At 57.5% G+C, this 18,377-nt stretch overlaps 7 protein-coding genes across 7 annotated transcripts; 5 read left to right on the forward strand and 2 right to left on the reverse strand.

The window, feature by feature from the left end:
* Positions 1-1,493: 1,493 nt before the first annotated feature.
* SPRG_00504 (hypothetical protein) lies at positions 1,494-2,175 on the forward strand. The gene is made up of 3 exons (XM_012338598.1): positions 1,494-1,597; positions 1,646-1,875; positions 1,934-2,175. The coding sequence occupies exons 1-3, from the start codon at positions 1,510-1,512 to the stop codon at positions 1,982-1,984; spliced, it is 369 nt and encodes a 122-aa protein (XP_012193988.1). The 5' UTR covers positions 1,494-1,509; the 3' UTR covers positions 1,985-2,175.
* A 350-nt stretch (positions 2,176-2,525) lies between these two features.
* SPRG_18889 (hypothetical protein) lies at positions 2,526-3,103 on the reverse strand (the record flags this gene model as incomplete). The annotated part of the gene is made up of 3 exons (XM_012338713.1): positions 2,526-2,550; positions 2,717-2,908; positions 2,964-3,103. 3 exons carry the CDS (start codon positions 3,101-3,103, stop codon positions 2,526-2,528), a joined length of 357 nt encoding a protein of 118 aa, XP_012194103.1.
* A 498-nt stretch (positions 3,104-3,601) lies between these two features.
* SPRG_18890 (hypothetical protein) lies at positions 3,602-7,795 on the forward strand (the record flags this gene model as incomplete). The annotated part of the gene is made up of 14 exons (XM_012338714.1): positions 3,602-3,635; positions 3,726-4,087; positions 4,136-4,216; positions 4,262-4,357; positions 4,417-4,485; positions 4,531-4,728; positions 4,777-4,845; positions 4,897-5,216; positions 5,267-5,368; positions 5,579-6,371; positions 6,424-7,002; positions 7,048-7,308; positions 7,358-7,576; positions 7,622-7,795. The coding sequence occupies 14 exons, from the start codon at positions 3,602-3,604 to the stop codon at positions 7,793-7,795; spliced, it is 3,357 nt and encodes a 1,118-aa protein (XP_012194104.1).
* Positions 7,796-7,845: 50 nt separating this feature from the next.
* SPRG_18891 (hypothetical protein) lies at positions 7,846-11,589 on the reverse strand (the record flags this gene model as incomplete). The annotated part of the gene is made up of 10 exons (XM_012338715.1): positions 7,846-8,430; positions 8,477-8,707; positions 8,753-8,920; positions 8,969-9,355; positions 9,413-9,839; positions 9,889-10,240; positions 10,287-10,610; positions 10,660-10,838; positions 10,883-11,154; positions 11,257-11,589. 10 exons carry the CDS (start codon positions 11,587-11,589, stop codon positions 7,846-7,848), a joined length of 3,258 nt encoding a protein of 1,085 aa, XP_012194105.1.
* Positions 11,590-12,188: 599 nt separating this feature from the next.
* On the forward strand, positions 12,189-13,447 carry SPRG_18892 (hypothetical protein; the record flags this gene model as incomplete). Its single annotated transcript, XM_012338716.1, has 6 exons — positions 12,189-12,395; positions 12,446-12,536; positions 12,589-12,722; positions 12,770-12,827; positions 12,876-13,246; positions 13,298-13,447. 6 exons carry the CDS (start codon positions 12,189-12,191, stop codon positions 13,445-13,447), a joined length of 1,011 nt encoding a protein of 336 aa, XP_012194106.1.
* A 467-nt stretch (positions 13,448-13,914) lies between these two features.
* Positions 13,915-16,223, forward strand: SPRG_18893 (hypothetical protein; the record flags this gene model as incomplete). The annotated part of the gene is made up of 14 exons (XM_012338717.1): positions 13,915-13,936; positions 13,985-14,142; positions 14,188-14,244; positions 14,299-14,373; positions 14,421-14,772; positions 14,831-14,943; positions 14,994-15,047; positions 15,098-15,199; positions 15,248-15,307; positions 15,354-15,466; positions 15,513-15,609; positions 15,654-15,902; positions 15,959-16,140; positions 16,184-16,223. 14 exons carry the CDS (start codon positions 13,915-13,917, stop codon positions 16,221-16,223), a joined length of 1,674 nt encoding a protein of 557 aa, XP_012194107.1.
* A 1,454-nt stretch (positions 16,224-17,677) lies between these two features.
* SPRG_18894 (hypothetical protein) lies at positions 17,678-18,256 on the forward strand (the record flags this gene model as incomplete). The annotated part of the gene is made up of 1 exon (XM_012338718.1): positions 17,678-18,256. One exon carries the CDS (start codon positions 17,678-17,680, stop codon positions 18,254-18,256), a length of 579 nt encoding a protein of 192 aa, XP_012194108.1.
* Between the last annotated feature and the right edge of the window lie 121 nt (positions 18,257-18,377).

Raw genomic sequence — 18,377 nt, forward strand, 5'->3', positions numbered from 1 at the left:
CGCTTGTCTTGGTCATGTACGAATGTGTGTGTGCTCAGGACGGAAAAATCCAAACTGCGCAGATCGAAGCAACTTCTCATACACGAGTGCAACGTTGGACTGGCACAGGCCAATGGAACCCGAAGGTTTCGTGAGCCTTGCCGCGATCAGCGCCAAATGACGGTGATGGCTTCCCGCGCAAACATTGGTGCGCCTCGACCAACTTGCCGATTGATCTAGTGTTTCAACGCCCCTCGCGCGACTCGATCCCGACGCAGCCTCTCTGACGCGACTGCAATGGCTGTCTGCCCGTGTCGATGTCGACGCAGCCTCTCTGACGCGATTGAAGTGGCTGTCTGCACGTGTAGATGTCGACGCGTCGCACCCAAGGTCCGGCGTCGCTGTCGGGAATTTTTGATTGCTGTGGAAAACAAAATTTGTGGATCCATTCCAGTTGAGGAACTATTACCGGTACGGAACACTACTTTCGAACCGGTACAATGTTATACGAGTGCGAATGTGAGCACTCGATTACCGATTCATTTTCGCTTGTCGTCGAATCCATCTTTAACCAAGAAATAGCTGCGTCAACGCATCAAGCCGTGCAAGAAACGACACGTCCATGTCACCCGAGTGATCGTCCACGCGCAAAGCCAGTTCGAGCGCTCCGTGTACGTGGTTGCCAGCGCGTCTCTTGCCCTTCGGCCACGCCCACAGCATCAATCCGCAAGACTGCGCTCAAGTCACACCCGTCCTGTCTAGAAAAGAACCCCGCCGACGACAAATCGGCGAAAGATTGTGATGTCCACGAATGTCACGTGCCGGTCTGTGATTTGCACGTCGACATGACCATAATGGGTTGCTGAGTCCTCACGCGGCGACGGATGCTGACGATACCGCTCTAGGACGGCGGGTCCGAAGGCGCGGGATTTGATTGCTCGTCGTCACAGCGATGAGATGACTCGCCGCGAGATACCACCACCCCGCGATCCTGTCCTGTCACGTAGTATGCGCGAATTGTTTGCGCTGAATCGCAAGCTGCGATCAACACTGCAGCACACAAGTTGACAAAATGAGCTGCGATACAGATACGTAATACTGATGACGGCCAAGGCGGTTGTGGTGACCGAGACCACTGCCGCAGGGAGTTGCGTGTCCATCGATGGGAACCTACACTCTTGTAGTAGCCTGCGATACCTCCCGTCTCATCGGGAACAACATCTAGGATACACATCGAACACCGCAGACGATCGCAAGTTCGTCGCGAGTCACTGCAAGTGCCTACACCAGTACCGGTAGTAGGCACTTGCAAGCTCCCACCTCTGTACTTTGTGCCGTCACAGCGAACCGGTTCAATTGAGCACCCTGATTACTCTTCTAGCATTCACATACACGACCAACGTCCATTTTATGGACGTTTGATAGCTCATTGCAGAGCGACGACGATTGTGCTTCGTGCGATGCGGAATGAAATCCGGACGGTTCGCAGGTCTGGCATCCGGATACGAGGATTTACTTTGCATTTTCAGCATGAGCAGCACCAAGGCCATGGCGTTGGCGTCGACTTCGATCTGGTGGAAGGTGGGCGCGGTCTCGGGCGCGACGGCGGTCCTCCTCGGTGCGTCTCTAGCGTGTACGTTACAGCGCTGATTGGCAGAGCGAGTAGGCGCATTCGGTGCCCATGGCCTCAAGAGCCGCGTCTCGGACCCGAAGCTCCTCAAGACGTGGGACACGGGCGCCCACTACCACTTGGTGCACTCGCTTGCGCTCCTTGCCGTGCCGTTTTCGCGTCGCCCCAACCTCGCGGGCGGCCTCATCTCGACCGGCATCGTCTTCTTCTCGGGCAGCCTCTATGCCATCGTGCTCACGGACCACAAGAGCCTTGGCATGATCACGGTACATACGTCATCATCGTCTTCGTCCTCCACCGCGCTCATTGCTCTCCCCTGTGTAGCCCATGGGTGGTCTCATGTTTGTCGCTGGCTGGCTCTCGTTGCTGCTTTAAGGAGCGGTTATACGTATCCAGCCTCCCTTTCAGCAACTCTACACGTATGGCGTTAAAGCACTGCCCAAGTCATCCACTGTTTGTTTCGCGAGGCGATCGCTCTCTGGCATGTGGGAGCTTAAAGACGCTACACGCAGGAATTGAAGCAAAAACGACTAGGTTCCCATATCTAGTTTCAGCCGCTGGAGTCGTTGTAGTGCTGCTTTCTCTTCCTCGACACGTGACCGCGCAACATTCTCGGCCGCATGCACCCGTCGTCGCAAGAGCTACGTCTTTGGTTAGCATTTTCTACAGAGAGAAAGGATCGACTTGAAACGAAGCTCTCTTTTCGTGGAACTCGGCGTGCAGGTCGGCCACGAGCTGCCGATCTCGGTCATTGTCATACGCGCGCAATCCGCGCTTCTACACAGTGTGAGCGACGTCATGTCGTTCTGTGCATGACCGCGGGGCTTCGCTTCGGGCCATTCGCCTCCTTTTTGTCACTTTGACGTCGCGAAGCTGTTTCAGTGGCGACCGCTCTTGCTTGGCCTCGGCGCTCGCTTCAACATGACTGCTCCTCGGGCTCGCTAGCGTGTGCATCACAGGCCTGGTGTCTTGTTCGAGTTGTTGAAGCATCTCGTCGTGATGCACTGTCGCGCCTTCGTCATCAAGCAGCGGACAAGGGTCCGTCGTCCGTGTTCTACCATGCCGATATGCATGAAACATCGCCGCACTAGGCGCTCGTAAGTGTACGTCAAGGCAGCGATGGCTTCGTCGGCGGCGTTGCGAACCTCAAAGATGCACGCCCCGATTCGAGAGAGGCCCTTGGACCGGCCGCCACCCGATTGCTCGTCCATCGTTGTGAGCGCGCAGTAGACGTCCTCCAACATCCGAAGCGCATTTTGCCAGCGCTCAACACCCCGTGGCTTGGTCGTCTCGTAGAGCCTATTGGATCACGCTTGCATTGGACCGCGCCGACGCCAGCAAAATGGCCAAGTACGTGGGGCGCTGGGGCAGCTCGGCAATGGGTTTAGCGACCGACGGAAGGTACGCACCGAGGACGCCACGTATGCTGTCGCTGTTCTTGTGCGGTGCATTGGCGAGGTACCGACCGCGCTTCTCGCCTTCGTAGCTGCCCATAAGATATATGCGAAACGTTGCGGGAAACGACCCGCAACTCGTCGCTGATTCAACGTGCCACGATTGCAAGTCCAGGAGCTGACAAGCCATTGAAGCCTTGGCACCAAGTGGTAGCAGGTCCATGTGCATAGTCAATGCCACCGGTAGGAGCCGTCGTCGTACGCATGCTGCCATACAAGCGTTGGTGCAGAACCTGCAGATGATGGAAGCATTTGACACGTGAAAATTGTCAAGAAGTTTGTATGCTCGTTGCTTGCAAGGTCTCCTTTCGCTTGTCGAGCTTGTTGATGTACCGGTACGTAGGGCGAGGCCAGGCGCCGCAACCAGCGTGATTTGCGCGCGTGGGGCTGTATCCGGCATCCGGATACAAGTCGACGCATCGCGGCGATTGGCTACAATTCAAATTTCGGAACATGGACCAATGAGAGCGGCGAAAACGAACAAATCTGGCGACGATACAAAAAGCAAATCAAGGCCGATCGGGACCTGCCGGAAGAGATGGAGCGCGTCCTTAGCGCCCTTCGGTCGACGGGTACGTCCATGGCGACCGGCGGAGCGATGACATGGAAGCATGCACATGGCCCCTCATGGAAGGAAGGTTGGTGGCTCATGGCGCTCGTAGAGACGAAGACACGCCTTATGGGCGTCAACTACGTCGAAACGTTCCTTGACGAGGAGGGCTGGGAAGAGATCTTGACCGCGCTCGTCGGATGCCTTAGCGACAACAACGCCAAGGTGACGCAGGGAAGCCTGCGCATGCTCGCGAAGCTCATCCAAAGCCCGTCCAAGCCCACGGAGCACATCCGCGGCTTCTTCACGCTCCTGTGGGGACCCCTCAAGGAGAAGCTCGGCGACAGCAAGGCGCCGATCCGCGAAGCCGCCACCGATGTTTTGCTGTGCCTCATCGAGAAGATTGGCATGGCCAGCGTCATGGATCGCCTCCGCTTCTGTGCAGGACACAAGAACTGGCGCATCCGCGAGCAGGTACACCCCTACCTCGACCGCCTTTGTTCCACCCATTGACGAATGTAGGTTCTCGTCTGCATCTCCATGGCCATGGAGCGCTTCCGTGGCGAGCCCCAGCGGATATGCCAAGATGGTCTCTTGGAAATGGTAGGTTCCGTCCCCAATACAAACCCCTTGCTCATGCGTTTCCAGGCCTTGAAGTTGCTCGAAGACTCGACAAAAGATGTGCGCGACGCCAGCCTCAACGTGATCCACGCGTTGTACGGCATCCGAGGGGAATCACTCATGGCACGCCCACCTTTATGCTACTGCGGACTAATTTCCTCATGTTTTTGCTCCTCTCGTAGCTCGAACTCCAGTCCAAGAATCTTCGGCCTGCCCACATGCGCTTGCTAATGGGTCGTCTTGGCGGCGAAGTACGCGCGATTGCCATGATTTTCTCTTCCAACCACATCATGTAGGAAGCACCCGTAGCCAGTGCGAGCAGCGGCACAAGCAGCCAACCCAAGCGCCCCGTGACCACAATTCGCCCGCCGTCGTACTCGCTGCCTGGGATCCCCGTCGCAGCGACGTCTCCGGCCAAAGCCAAGCGGTCCGTGTCATTTTCGCCACCGAGATCGACCGCCGTTGTGCCCGTGTGTGCGTACACGGACAAAGAAGTACATGTATACACCATATTCAGCGTACTCACACATGGATCGCCGTAGGTGCAGCAGCAGATGACGATCGTCTTGGACGGTCTCGCCGAAAACCAAGAGTGGACAACGCGGGTCAAGGTGCGTATCTTCTCCCTTTTATGGACCGTGTATGACCAAGACGGGTTCTAGTCGCTGCAACATTTGCAATCCCTCGTCGAGAAGGGAGCGACGCAAAGCGCCGTGTTTGCGGCGTCGCTCAAAGCCATGCGCGACCGCATCTGTGATCAAGTCGGCGACTTGCGCTCGACTGTGACGAGAGAGGCATGCAGCACGATTTCGTCGATGGCCAAAGCGATGGGCGACGCCTTCCACCCGTTTGTCGATAGCTTTATCGCAGCACTCCTCAAGTCGGTCAGCGTAACGATTCAAATCGTCGCCGTCTCGGCCGACTCCTGCGTCAAAAACATCATCCAGAGCACCGACAACGGGTACCCCAAGGCAGTGCCCAAGTACGCAAGATAGCCGAGACACGCGTGAGGATGTAATCTTGTGTTTCTAGGTTTATTGACGGCGCGCGCACCAAAAACAACTCGATTCGACTGCACTGTGTCGAGTACCTCACGCTCGCGTGGAGCACGTGGGACCCCACGGCCTTTGATCGGTACAACCATTTTACTTTCATTTCCGTCGCCAGTATTTCACCCTGGAGCTAGGCATGTTGAAACGATGGCTATCCTCCTGCCGTCCATCATTGGGGACGCCCACGCAGACGTTCGCGCTGCGGCGCGCAAGTGCTTTTGGGCCTTCCATGCGGCGCACCCGGTAGATTCCAACCCCTCGCAGTCGGTATGGACACTCATACGTTCTGTAGCAACGAGCAAATCAGGTACTTGATGAGCTCGATGTGTCCAGCCGACGCCGCGTCGTCGATGAAATGGCAACGGCCCCGCGGCCCCGCGAGCAGTGCTCGGCCATCCTCCCGAAAAAACGTTCTCGACGCTCCTTCTGCAGCCGTGGGTCCGATTCCGTCGGCCGTCAAGACGGCGCCATCCCAGGCTACGGTCGTGCCTTTGGGTCCTCGGCGTGTCTTCAACGGGTCCGAGCACGAAGCGCATGCCAGCTCGTCGCAAGTGCCATCTGGGCCGCTTCGTGTGCCCATTCCCGTGCGCAAGCAAGTACGCACCGATGATCGCGTCGACGAAGCCCCGCGGCGAAACCAGGCATTACGCGTCCTCAACACGTCGTCCGTGTCGACTGCGTCTCACTATGTCGAGGTTGCCCCCACACCGACGTACGGCGGTCCGTTGCGTGTGGAGGTGGCCCCCGTGTCCAGCCGACCGCCGCATCCCGACAGCACTCGGCGTCGTGCCTCGGCCACCGACGACAACCAGCGCGATGACCGTCCGAGCACTCTGTCGTCCGAGCTTTGGGAGAAACGCGCCGACGATGCCATGTGGTCGATCCGACTCGAGACCGTCGACCACCTCCTGCGCATGGCCCCGAGCGCCACGCCGGCCGACGCTGCCAAGATGGTCAAAATTGCAATGACGCGGATTGGCGACTCGCACTTTCGAGTGGCGCAAAGTGCAATGCGGCTGCTGTGCCTCCTCGTGCCGACACACCCGTCGCTCGTTTTACCCTATTTGAAGACGGCACTCCCCAAGGTAGCCTTGTTCATGGCGCCGTCTGTCCGTGCCTCTTATACGAATGGTGTAGGTGTTTGCAAAGCTTGTGGACCCCAAGGAAGGGGTTCGAGAGCAAGCCACGTTGGTGCTCGAGGCCATTGTCGCGTCGTCGCAGCAAGGCGGCTACGATGCGTCGACGCTACTGAGTTGGATCGTGCCGTCGATGCTCGACGGACCCGTCAAAGTCAAGCTCCTCGTGTACAATTGCATCTTGCAGCTTCTGCCGAACGCGCCCGAGTTTGGAAACGCGCCGGGCCCGCTCCGAGCGCTCGTGCTCAAGCTCGCCGACTCGATCGAGAACGACCAAGCCTCCGAGCGTGGGACCGTCACGGTCGTCACCAACGTGCTGGAAAAGATCTGCGAACTCTATGACGCGACGTTCTCGATGGTCCTGCAGCAGCTCTCGCCGTACAAGCTCGGGCACATTCAAAAGTGCATCAACGTTCCGGCCCCGAAACTCAAGCGCAAGCATGAAAAACCCGCACCGCCGCCTACAATGCTTCCGAGTCCCAACCAGCCACAGGACGCCGAGCCGGGTAAGCACGATTGGCTGGCCGTGCTCTGCGGCAACAACGCATCGCGAGAAGACAAGTTGTCTGCGATGGACAAGGTACTTCCGTGCATGCCGCGATACACCTCGAGCCCTTGCCTGTAGATTGTGAAGGACGTGCGCGCGCACGGTGCGACCGTGCTCTCGTCGCCCATGACGAATGCGATCGAGTGGCCGCGTATCTTGCTAGCGCTCCTCGATCTCGCCCTCGACAACGATTCGAACGAATACAAGATTTTGCAAACCAAGGTCATGCAGACAACGGCGTTGATTCTGGCGACGCCCGAGTACGCGTCGTATGCTGCCACCAGCGTCGAGTCGCTCGTCCTCCAGCTGCTGTCGCGTGCGTCGAGCAATTCTGTCCTTGTGCGTGCTTTATCTTTTCACGGCAAAATTTCTCAAAGTGTGCATTTAGGGCCTCTACTTTGTCGAAAAGTTTGTGGCGCTGGCCATCGCCGTCGTGTCCAACATTGCCAGCATCCGGCTTCTTGTCGCGCTCACAAAGTCGTCGCCGCAAGAAGACGTCCAAGTGCAGATCACACTCAAGGTGCTCAAGACCGCCATCGATGCGATCGCGTCCTTTGATGCGCTCCACGTCGGCGAGTTTGATTGGATCGCGTCTGCTGTCGTCCAGGTACTCTGTGTATGTTGTAGATGTCGTAGGCTCATGCACCTCTAGACGCTGCGGCACGCCAACTCGGGCGTCCGGAAGAACGCGGTCAACTGCCTTGTCAGCCTCTACTTTCTCGGGGGCTCCAACTTTGTGCCGCACTTGCACGCGTTGCCTCCCCACTACCAAAAGCTCGTGAGTCTCTACATTGAAAAGGCGCAAGCTGACGCGACCCAACGATAACGAGGACCGGGTAATAAGAATATTCGTATTAAATAAGAATCGGAGGCCGATCATGACGGACTGAAGGGCTGGATGCGCGTCGGCGGGTCGTGCGCCGGGTGCGACGAGGCAAGTTCACACAAAATGTCGACGGGGGTCGGGAAATACTGCTTCTGGAGGTAGCGCAATCCAATGTCAAACCCAGCGCTGATGACGGCCACGAGCAGCAAGGCGAGGTAGAAGCGCGCGAGCGACAAGAGGCCAAAGAACACCTCGGCGATCTGCGGCTGAAGCAGCGCCGAGAGCGTTGGCGTATTGAGAACGACGACGACGAGGACGTAGAGCACGATGCTGCCACCCGAGACGCCCACGACGATACGGTTGACGGTCTGCACCTTGACAAGCATCCGGATGGTCACGACGAGGATCGCGCACGAGAAGGACGCGACGCTCGTCATAAAATGACCCGCGATGCGTCCGTGGGACGACGGCGACGATCCGTCGCTGAATATCGCAACCGGGACAAAGTAGCAGAGCGCCGAGTGGAGGATCGCCAGCAGCATGTGGTACAGAAAGAGCTTTTCGTTGAAGCTTTCGCGGAGCTGGCCCGATTGATAGAGCTTGGGGTACTTGAGCGCCATGTCGGCCGAGACGTGCTAATGTGGACAACATTAGTCCATATACATCGGAAACTTGTAGTGCCTGGTCAAACCCGTAGCCGGCGACGCATGGGTACGAGGTGAAGAGCGCATTGTAGCCGAGCGAGAGCATGTCGGGGAAGAAGATCTGGCCCGAGAGGCCCGAGACCCACGCGAACCAGTACTCGGTGAAGACGACGAGCATGTTCTTGTAAAAGTAATACAAGATGAACTTGGAGATGCGCTGGTAGCCCCATGCGCCATGGACGAGCAAAAGCCGGCTCAGAAAGCGAAACTAGAGCGCCGTCAGGTCGCTATGGACATGTGAAATCGAGTCGACCTGTGCGATCGAGTAGTCGCTCGCGCGCACGGCTTGCGTGCCTTCGTGGCCGCTAATGCCAATGCCGAGATGCGCGGTCTGGATCATGTTGACGTCGTTGGCGCCGTCGCCAATCGCGAGCGTAATGACGGGCAAGTTGTCGCGCACGAGTCGGACGACTTGAGCTTTCTACGCAATAGTTCGAGATGTCACGCGAGATACCAGGGATGACCCAACCTGCTTGGGCGAGACGCGGCAGCAGATGCACGCGCTGCAACGCAACGCGAGCTCCAAGAAGGCGGTTTGCATCGAGGGGAGCATTGCGAGCGAGAGGGTATCGCCGTCGAGAACGAGGACTTCCTTCTTGGAGATCTTCCCGCGTAGCTCGAGGAGCTCCCAAATGTACTCGTAGAGCTCGTCTTCGGAGCTGCTCTTGCAGCTCAAGCGGTGGACCATCATGTGGCTCTCTTGCTGCAGCAAGTTGCACGACCGCCCAATGTTGATCGCCGTCTCTTCCTTGTCCCCCGTGAGAACCCAAATGCGAATGCCAGCGCGGAGAAGGATGTCGATGGCCTCCGGTACTCCGTGTTGCAACTTGTCTTCGATCGCCGTGACCCCCAAGAGCTACGTAAGCACCAGGGTAGAAGCGCGTCATCCCGGCGCATGATCTCATGTACGTACCTCCAAGTTGGTTTCAATTGCGCTGTGCACGGCTGCGACGAGGGCGTCGTGCTCGTCATCGGTCGTGTCGGCGCGGCGCGTCATCGTGACTTGCTGGTGCTGCGCGTGCCACGCCGTGTACGTGGCTTCGTCGAGCGTGCGACACGCGACACAGAGTGTCCGGAGACCTTCCTCGCCATAGTCGTGGAGCTGACTTGATGTCCACGCGAGGTCGTCGACCTCTGTCGCCCGAAGTCGCTTCAAAATGGCCGTGTCCGCGCCTTTCGAGAAGAGTCGAATGTCGCCACTCGGCATGCGTACGATGATCGACATGCACCGGCGATCGCTGCTGAACTCGAGGACATTCAATATCGTGTACATCTCGTCCATCCTTGTCACGTTGTTGTACAAGAGAATGCTCGAGACCGTTCGGCCCTTGAAGACGAAACTACGCAGTTGCTATGTGAAACTAGACCACGTGGTCATGTCAATTGTACCCCATATTTCGTGCCGCGGTCACGATTGCGCCTTCGTCGGGACTTGATGCTTGAAAGGTGATACTCATGAGGTCGGTGGGGTTGTCCGTGTCGACCTCGGGCACCACCGAGTGGCAAAGCGCAAGACAGAGCCAAAAGTCCAGCAAGCGGGGCGACAGCGGCACGCTATACAGCGCGTCCCAGGCAGGGGACCCGAAGAACGGCAGCGGCAAATGACCACTGGGGCTGCGGATCAAGGCCTTCTTCACCGCGGGCAGGCTCGCGTCAGGAATGTAGGCGTCGAAGCGGTACGATTGGTTGATGCCAGCAATCGCGCATGCGAGGAAGACCATCTCGTTGCGGGTCAGCGTGCCTACGTACTTGCGTGAGCAGCGTATACAATCGCTGCTAAAATGGACCTGTTTTGTCTGAGAAGATGTACTCGACTTGCCCAAGCTCTTCGACGAGGTTGGAGGTGCGGGACTTGGTGCGGACGCCGTTGGAGCCCATCATTTCAAGGTCGGCTTCGATGAGGAACTTTTGCAATAATTTGACGACTTCAATGCCGACATAGAGCGAGATCGGAATCAAGTTGGAGTACGCGACCATAAAGGTGAAGTACGCCTCGACTCCATCGCTCAACGGCGGCGGGCTGCTCGTGTCGAGCGCGTCATGCAGATACGGTAGCGTGTTGTGGCCGTTCCAGAGCAGCATCGCAGTTGCATTGATCACACAGAGCATCGCTACGCGGAGTAGCATCAGGCGACAATTTTTCATTCCTGGACATGCCACCTTGAAGAAAGAAAACGAAGTAGAGACAGCGGTTCATCGAATTCATGACCGCACTCGACTTGTACGGCGGCTTGCTCGAATTTAAAAAGGCCTTGGTCTCATGGCCCGTATACAGTACGAGCGCGATCGCCCACTTGGTGTGGCGCACCACCGTGCCGCGGCACAGCAGTTGTGACAAGCTACGAGATGGTGACGAGAGCCGCTCGCAGAGCGTCGAACGTACGTGAGGAGAACGGGCATGTTGTTGACGTACAGACTGCCCCGAAACGACACAAGCGAGGGATTGGGCGCCTCAAACTCAACGCGGCCTGCGAGGCCGCCGAGCTCGCGTGCGCTGAGGCCGTTCTGGACAGCGTACACGGTCTTGAGGTTCGTTTCGCCGTCGAGGTTGGCGGTGTCGATCGTGCACACGCCGCACTGGGTGTCGGAGGACGTCAAGAGCAAGCAGTCGGCCGGTACTTCGCGGTCTTTCTCGAGGTACAGCATGTCGCCCACCTACGGCGATGGTCAGTGCAATCTCCAACGGCCAAAAAGTGCCTTGACGCGGTCCCATCGAATGGCCTTGGAGTAGAAAAGCGTCGCCGTGTCTTCTTGCACCACCGGACCGTCATGGCTCGACGTGAGCACCGACACTTGGCGCGCGTTCACTTCTTGGTCCGAGAGGTACCGCAGGTAGTCCTCGTACGCTTCTTTGGCTGCCGTAAAGAGAAGCACGAGTACAAAGGTCACAATGAGCGACGTCGGGTTCTTGGGCGAGAAGGGCATGCACGTGAGGATGCTCAGCACGAGGAAGTAGACGTTGGCGATGCGGCGGAACTGCTCAAAGAGGTTCTTGGGCAGAAACGTCACCAGCGTGTACTTGGTCGTATGGATCGCGTTGGGCAAGTAGTCGCGACCGGCGTTGAAGGTCGCGTCGTTGATGCGCACCATGCGGTTGCCGGCGCTTGGGCGTCGCGACGACGCCTCCCGTATCGCGTGCTCCTTCATGGTGCTCTGCGAACGTGGCGGCTCTGCGCGGGGCGTTTTGCTGCTGCGGCAGAAAGGCCGACACGGTGGCGAATCTATTTATAGACAGCAGAAAGCGCACCTTTTTGTCGGTGCGCCTTTCGCACGGCAACCGTTGACGCATACGGCCATGCAAGCGTTGCGTTGCCTCATGGGCCATGAGGCAACGACTTGCCATGTGTCGTGCCGAGAGAAGCTTTGTGGGGACGGATTGCTTCAGCGCATGTACGGCTGCTCACAAGATACACAAGGGTAGTGCATGGTGGCGGCAAGAGGCAAGAGATGCGATGTAGGACGATCAAAGCAGAGGCAAATGCGCTGATCATGTGCAGCGATCTTTGCAAATGTCCCAGTCGCACGGCGCCCTTTGACGAGGCGAGTGCGCCACTGCTCGGAAGCTTCAACGCTGGCATGGACGCGGTGGGTTCCAAAAGAGCACCTTATTTGGAAATAGGTGCGCTTTCTCGATGGGATCCTATCCGGAGGTCCATTTCCGGAAGGATTCGCGGGAGTTTTCACGAGCGATGGCGGAAACGGGCGGTGCAGCGGACGAGGTCGAGGTGACGCTCGACGAGGTGCTGCACGAGGAAGAGACCTTGGTCGACGAGGCCAACGCGGTCTATGGCGGCTCCAGCGTCAACCACTGCTCGTACGAGCACGGCTACATGCGCCAAGGCCTGTACGCGTGCCTCACCTGCGCTGCCGATGGCACACCCGCTGGCATCTGCCTTGTACGCGCGCGCCACGGTCGTCTGTAGATCGCTTACGATTGGCGTCGTAGGCGTGCAGCTTGAAGTGCCACGCAGACCACGACCTCGTCGAGCTGTACACGAAGCGCCATTTTCGCTGCGACTGCGGCACGTCCAAGTTGCGTACGTTGCCACTTGTTGTGTACTAGTACTCGCCTCTTATCGCGCCTCATAGCAAGCGCGCCGTGTGCGCTGTACGAAGGCAAGGACAAATCCAACGATGAGAACGTGTACAGCCAAAACTTTCGCGGTCTCTACTGCTCGTGCCACCGCCCGTACCCAGATCCGGATCGGAAAGGCTCGGACGAGGTAAATAGCACCACATTCTTCTACCATCGTGCTCACGCAGTGACTAGGCCATGCATCAGTGTATCGTCTGTGAAGATTGGTACCACGAAAACCACCTCTTTAGCGGTAGGTACGCTTCCTGCACGCATTCCATGCACAGCGTGTGTCATCTAGATGAAGAATCCACAACCCAGAAACCCCCTGCGTCGTTTGACGAGCTCGTTTGCCGCGACTGCATGACAAAGCACGTCTTTTTGTACAAGTACGTTGACGTGCCAACGTCAGAGGACGCAGGGACGACGTGCCGGCTGCCGACGACGTTGCCAGCGACGACTTCAGGCCCGACCTTTTGGCAGGACGGGTGGCGCCAACGACTCTGTCGCTGCAAGGCTTGCGTGCGCCGCTACGAAGACGCTAAGATTGCGTTTCTTATGGACGAGACCGACGCGCTCTCCGTGTTTGAAGCAAAATCCAAGGCGTCGGCCGAAGACATGTTCGCCGCGGGTCAAAAAGCGGTGCAGACCGAGCTCAGCCACACGCAGCAGGTCCGTTTTCTCAGCGTTGTGGATAGATACGAACGGAGTCTCATGGAATAGATCGAGATGGCGGTGGGTTATGCTCGCATGGCTTCGTCGCTCAAGGACTACCTCGCCGGCTTTGCAGAGTCGGGCCAGACGGTCAAGGCCGAGGACATTCACGGCTTCTTTGAGACGCTCCAGCAAAACAAACGGCAGAAGCGGGAATGATGCACGAGTTCCGGCGACGTAGTTAGTACAGCGACTTGGACTGGATGCATAGTACTTGAAAGCTCGTGTGTCGAGAGGCTGGATCTATAGGAACGTGATGTGAAGTGTTTACCAGGTGCGCTCGCCACCTCGCTGCCAACTTGATGTAGATGGAATGAGAAAACGGCTGAGCAAACGCACGCCCTTGCTAGCTCGATAGCATCGACGATGTGTGGTAATTTAGGGAGCAATACCGACAATATTCGATCCCGTGCCGATCCGACCTTGGATTCGAGAGCTGCCAACAACCATCCGACCTCGGATGACGCCTTGGTGTCGGTGCTGGATAGTTGCCGACACAATCCAGCCTCTTATTTCTTGCTAAAAGTTGTTAAGTTATCCGACCTCGAATATCGTTGTATTGGCGTTGATGAGTCGCCAGGACTCTCTCTGGGGGTTTTGAATCGGTTTTCAACTACAAGTACAAAATGGCGTCGGCCGGGATCGCCGGTACTCAAGCTTCCTCGCTCGTTCCGATAGCAAATGCACGTTGGGTAGATCACATGCACATGCTGTCCGAGCTGCAGCGGCTCAAGGCACAAGTCGTCGACGTCGTGACGGCCAACAAGAGCCTTTTGGAGACGACGCGGTCGATCGAGGCGGAGCTCTCGTCCTTTGCCACGCTTTCGCAGCTGGACGCTGGTCTGAGCCTCAAGGTTCACTTCTCGTGCTAAATCTTGCCTGTCAACGTCCATTCGTAGGCGTCAACGACGATGGTGCCAACACAGCTCGACGAGCTCAAGCAGTTTGTTCTCCAAGTATAATTCCCAATTATCCACACCTGTCGTCCGAGTGCTAGTATCGCACGCTAGGTACTCACGTCCAAGGCAGATCTCTCGTTGCTCGACGTCCTGTTGCCCAAGAAGCTCGACACCAGCGTCTTTGAAGTAGAAGGTCCATCCTACCCTCCGTAGTATGCCAAGAATACGAGTAGGCTGCCCAGCGACAGCACACGAAGGAGTACGCGAGGTTCGAAGACACGGTCCGGACGCTCTTCACGTCGTTCGTCTCCGACGTCCAAAGCCACGTGCGGGAGATTGCAACCGGCATCGCCGCGCACGAAGTCACGGTGGCGGGTCATGCGCAGCGCGTCGAGGCGACAAAGGACCATCTCAGCACCCTCGACGTGCGACTCCGGCGCCTCGAGGCCGTCTGCGGCGTGGACTCCACAGCCACCCGCATGTGTTCGAGTGCGACGCTGCCAGCCGTGGCTGCGGCATGTGCGTCCTTGGAGGTAGCCCATACGGCGCAGGTGGCGTTGATTTCGGACCTCCGCGATACGCTAGGTATGCTGTCTCTTTACCAGGTATTTCTTCTCGTGCTGGATTGCTTTCGTTGTCGTAGAGACAACGCAAAACCAAGTCGGCGCACTCGAAGCGGCGGCGCAAGGAGCCAAGCTCGATATGTCGCGTCGCATTGCCAAAGAAATCGCGCGGCTCCAAGAAGCCGACGCCCATGTAACTCTGACTTCTCCGTGTCGATGGCACGTGTATCAAGGGGGTGCTAGGGACTGTGCCAACTCGAGAAGAAGTATACAACGCTCGTCGAGTCAGTCGAAGCGGTTGGATGATATGCGGCATGTGGTCGAGGAAATCACAGACGACAAGCTAGGTCAAGGCGCTGGCGCAAAGTGCTCAAAACGACGTGCACGCATTCCAAACGGCCGCGGCCAAGTCCGTGTTGGATACCTACGATCGGCGCGTCGCGGGCTCCGTAGGCGACCCGCTACCGCCACTCCCTTTAACATTCTGGGACGATTAGATTGAAGCGCTCCATGCCGACAACCAAGGGCTGCGGGACACACTCCACAAGCACCACGCCGTACGTTTGTCATTTCTAGAAACCGAGTGCACCAGCGAGTCCATAGACGCTCGTGGAGCAGTCGCGGTCACTTGAAGACTCGGTGCGGTCGCACAACACGTCCTTGTGCAGCCTCGAACACCAACTCCGGCAACTCGCAGCCCACTGCCGTGCCAACGAGTCCGTACGCTTCATTACGTGCGTCTTTGTCAGGAGGGCATTTTAGGCGCGAGCTCGCCGCGCTCAAAGGCCCGTTCATCACGGAAGTGCGCAACCTCAAGGAGGAAAACTTTGTCATTCTCGACGAGATCCGCCGGCAACAGGTCAGCGATTCCTCGCAAGTCGATGAGCAACACGCGTGGCTTAGGACATTTCACGCGAGCTCGTCCTCGACTACAAAGACGCGGTCGGTGCATCGGCAGGCCCGACGCGCCCACCGACGCTGCCGTCAACGAATGTGCTGCCAACGACAAGTGCCAACAAGGCGCGGGCCAAAACAGCGCGGCCACAAACGTGCGGCCCGCCTGTCAACTGCGCCAAGCGCTTTGGCGTTGTGCACTCGGCGCGTGAGCCGCGCGAACGCGCCCGCACGGCCGGCGCCAAGCCCAGCCCACGCGTACTACGTCATCCAGAAAGCATGACGTGGGCTCTCAGGATCGGTGTCACAACTAGAGCGATGGGCCCATCGTACTGCCCCCGACAAGGACAAATCAAGCCACGCAGTTCCTTGCGTCGATCGAAAACATCTACGAGAAGCAGAATGCGCAAGATGATGAAGATGACGATGAAGACCCTGCGTTTGAATTTGGCCGCACGAGCCCGCGTGAGAATGGGTTTCTCGTGCGCGATTTGCCGTACGTCTGTACACTACGCATGCTCGACGTGTAATGAGCCTAGGCACCGCGTCCCGATGCGCCCGCAGAGCAGCTACGAGTAGCATCTTGGACCGACAGATTTTGTAGCAACACACAGCAACACAAGCGTTCTCATCAGCGAGCTTCTTACAATATAATAATACGGACTTTCTTCTATCGTCGTGCTGGTATTTACAAGTCGTCGTCTTCCATCTCGGCCGCCTTGGCGCGAATCGGCACGTAGGCCTCGACCGACTTGCCCGCGGCGCGCTCGGCTTCCTTTTGCGAGTACTGCTCCTGCGCCACGTCCTTGAGCCGGCGCTTGTGCACCTTGGACTTAATGTGCACGGCGCGCGCGATAGCATCCATAAAGTGGCGGCCGCACGGCGTGCAGTAGAACTGGCCGAGACCCGGGAGGTCCTCGTCGACCTCGAAGGTCATGGCCGTGCCGGTCGACTCCTCCTTCTTCAGGTCGTCCTGGATCTGGTCAATGTCGCGGCTGCGGCTCTTGGTCGCATGGCCGCGCTTGTAGCCCTTCTTCTTGCAGTGGGCACGCTTCTTCCCGGTTGTCGGCCCCGCCATGGTTGCAACTTCAACTGTGATACCAATGGCATCGCGACAGGTCATGCCACCTCTGTCCAGTCAAACAAAAACCTCTTCAAATGCATACAAACGGCCAAACCGAAGTTCGAAGCGAAGTATAAAGGATGACAGTATTGGGTGCGCTTCGAAAACCTCTTAAAAGGCATGTGCTGGAAAGAGCACCAAGGAAGAGCCTGAATGTTCGAGACAAGCCCGTCGGGGATTGTGCCATCTATATGCACGCAACTGGGATCCTTGAAGCTAACGGCATTTTCGGTGCGTCCTCGACGTATGCTGCGGCCACACGAAAGGATATGGTCGTCTTTAGTATGGACCTTAATGACATTGACGTCGATCGGAAATGGATGAATCGTATATTCTCTGTCCTCACCACGAGGGTTCCTCATGTGAAGGTTTTATGCATCCCCGTTCTCGTTCCATACAAGCACTGAGATACAGCGTCTATGGTTATGCTTCGCCGAGCTTCACTCATCGTGCGAGCGTATTCGATAGCCAGCTTTGTAGATACAATATGGTCCGCACTGCAGTCCCCTTTGTTTGTCTCTGTGCCCCGTGGCTATTACTGCTGTCGCGCGTCCTCGTTGGCCGTGCCCACGTATCCAGAGATTGCGTGCGACTAGTCGTCTTCGGGCCGCGCCGGGGTCATGCATTTATAGAGGTTTTTGTCAACGTAAACGCTCGCCGTGCTGGCCAGTAGTCATAATATTCGATCCTCTTTTAATGTTTCTTGATCAATAAAATACATCTCTATTTAATCCTGTGGTCGATGGTCTTGTCACACGTCACATACAAACACCGAGGTATCTTCTGTTCCCGCGGCTTTCCACCTCCTGGAATAGCAATTCAAAATAGAATTAAAGTACGACGTAATTAAAAACGAAATTATCGGCCGCCCGAGGTAGCGTCGCTAGGGGTCACTTGCAATAATTACGCCATGGTGCTCCATCAAAAGACCGAGCATGTGTACCCGTACGCCTGGGACGTCGTCTCCCGCGCCTTCTGGAACAAGTACCCGAACGCCAAGCTCACGCACGTCGAGCGCATGGACGTCGTCTCGCGCTTCATTGACGGCGAGGGCCGCCTGCACTCGGCCCGCCTGGCCAAGTGCTCCCAGAATAACATGCCCGGCTGGGCCGAGTCGATCGTCGGCAAGTACTCGTATGTCTACGAGGAGACGATCTGCGACCCGGTCGCCAAGACGCTGCAGCTCAAGTCGACCAACCTGAGCTTCCGCAGCGTGGCTACGATCAACGAAGTGTGCCTCTACACGCAGGCGAAGGCCCCCGATGGTACCTTCTCGCACACCAACTACACGCAGGACGCGCAAGTGAGCGCGTTTGTGCCGTTCCTCTCGCAGAAGCTGGAGCGCCTCTCGGTGAGCCGCGGCGCCGAGACCGCCGCCAAGGGCCTTAGCGCTATGGAGGCGATCTGCAAGGAGATCTTCCAGGGCAGCTTTGCGCTCTGCGAGCCCGCCAAGGCGAGCTCGCTCCACGCCAAGATCAACCTCGAGTGAACCGACGTCGAAAAATGTATGGTGATGGCCGACGGCTAACGCTGCCGACACGACGATAGACGTAGAGGGTCGTGGGCGGACGTGGCCATCGTTGGGCCTTGTATCTATTTAACCTTGTGCT

Source organism: Saprolegnia parasitica, assembly GCF_000151545.1.
Source record: "Saprolegnia parasitica CBS 223.65 unplaced genomic scaffold supercont2.1, whole genome shotgun sequence".
NCBI classification, from domain to species: Eukaryota; Oomycota; class Saprolegniomycetes; order Saprolegniales; family Saprolegniaceae; genus Saprolegnia; species Saprolegnia parasitica.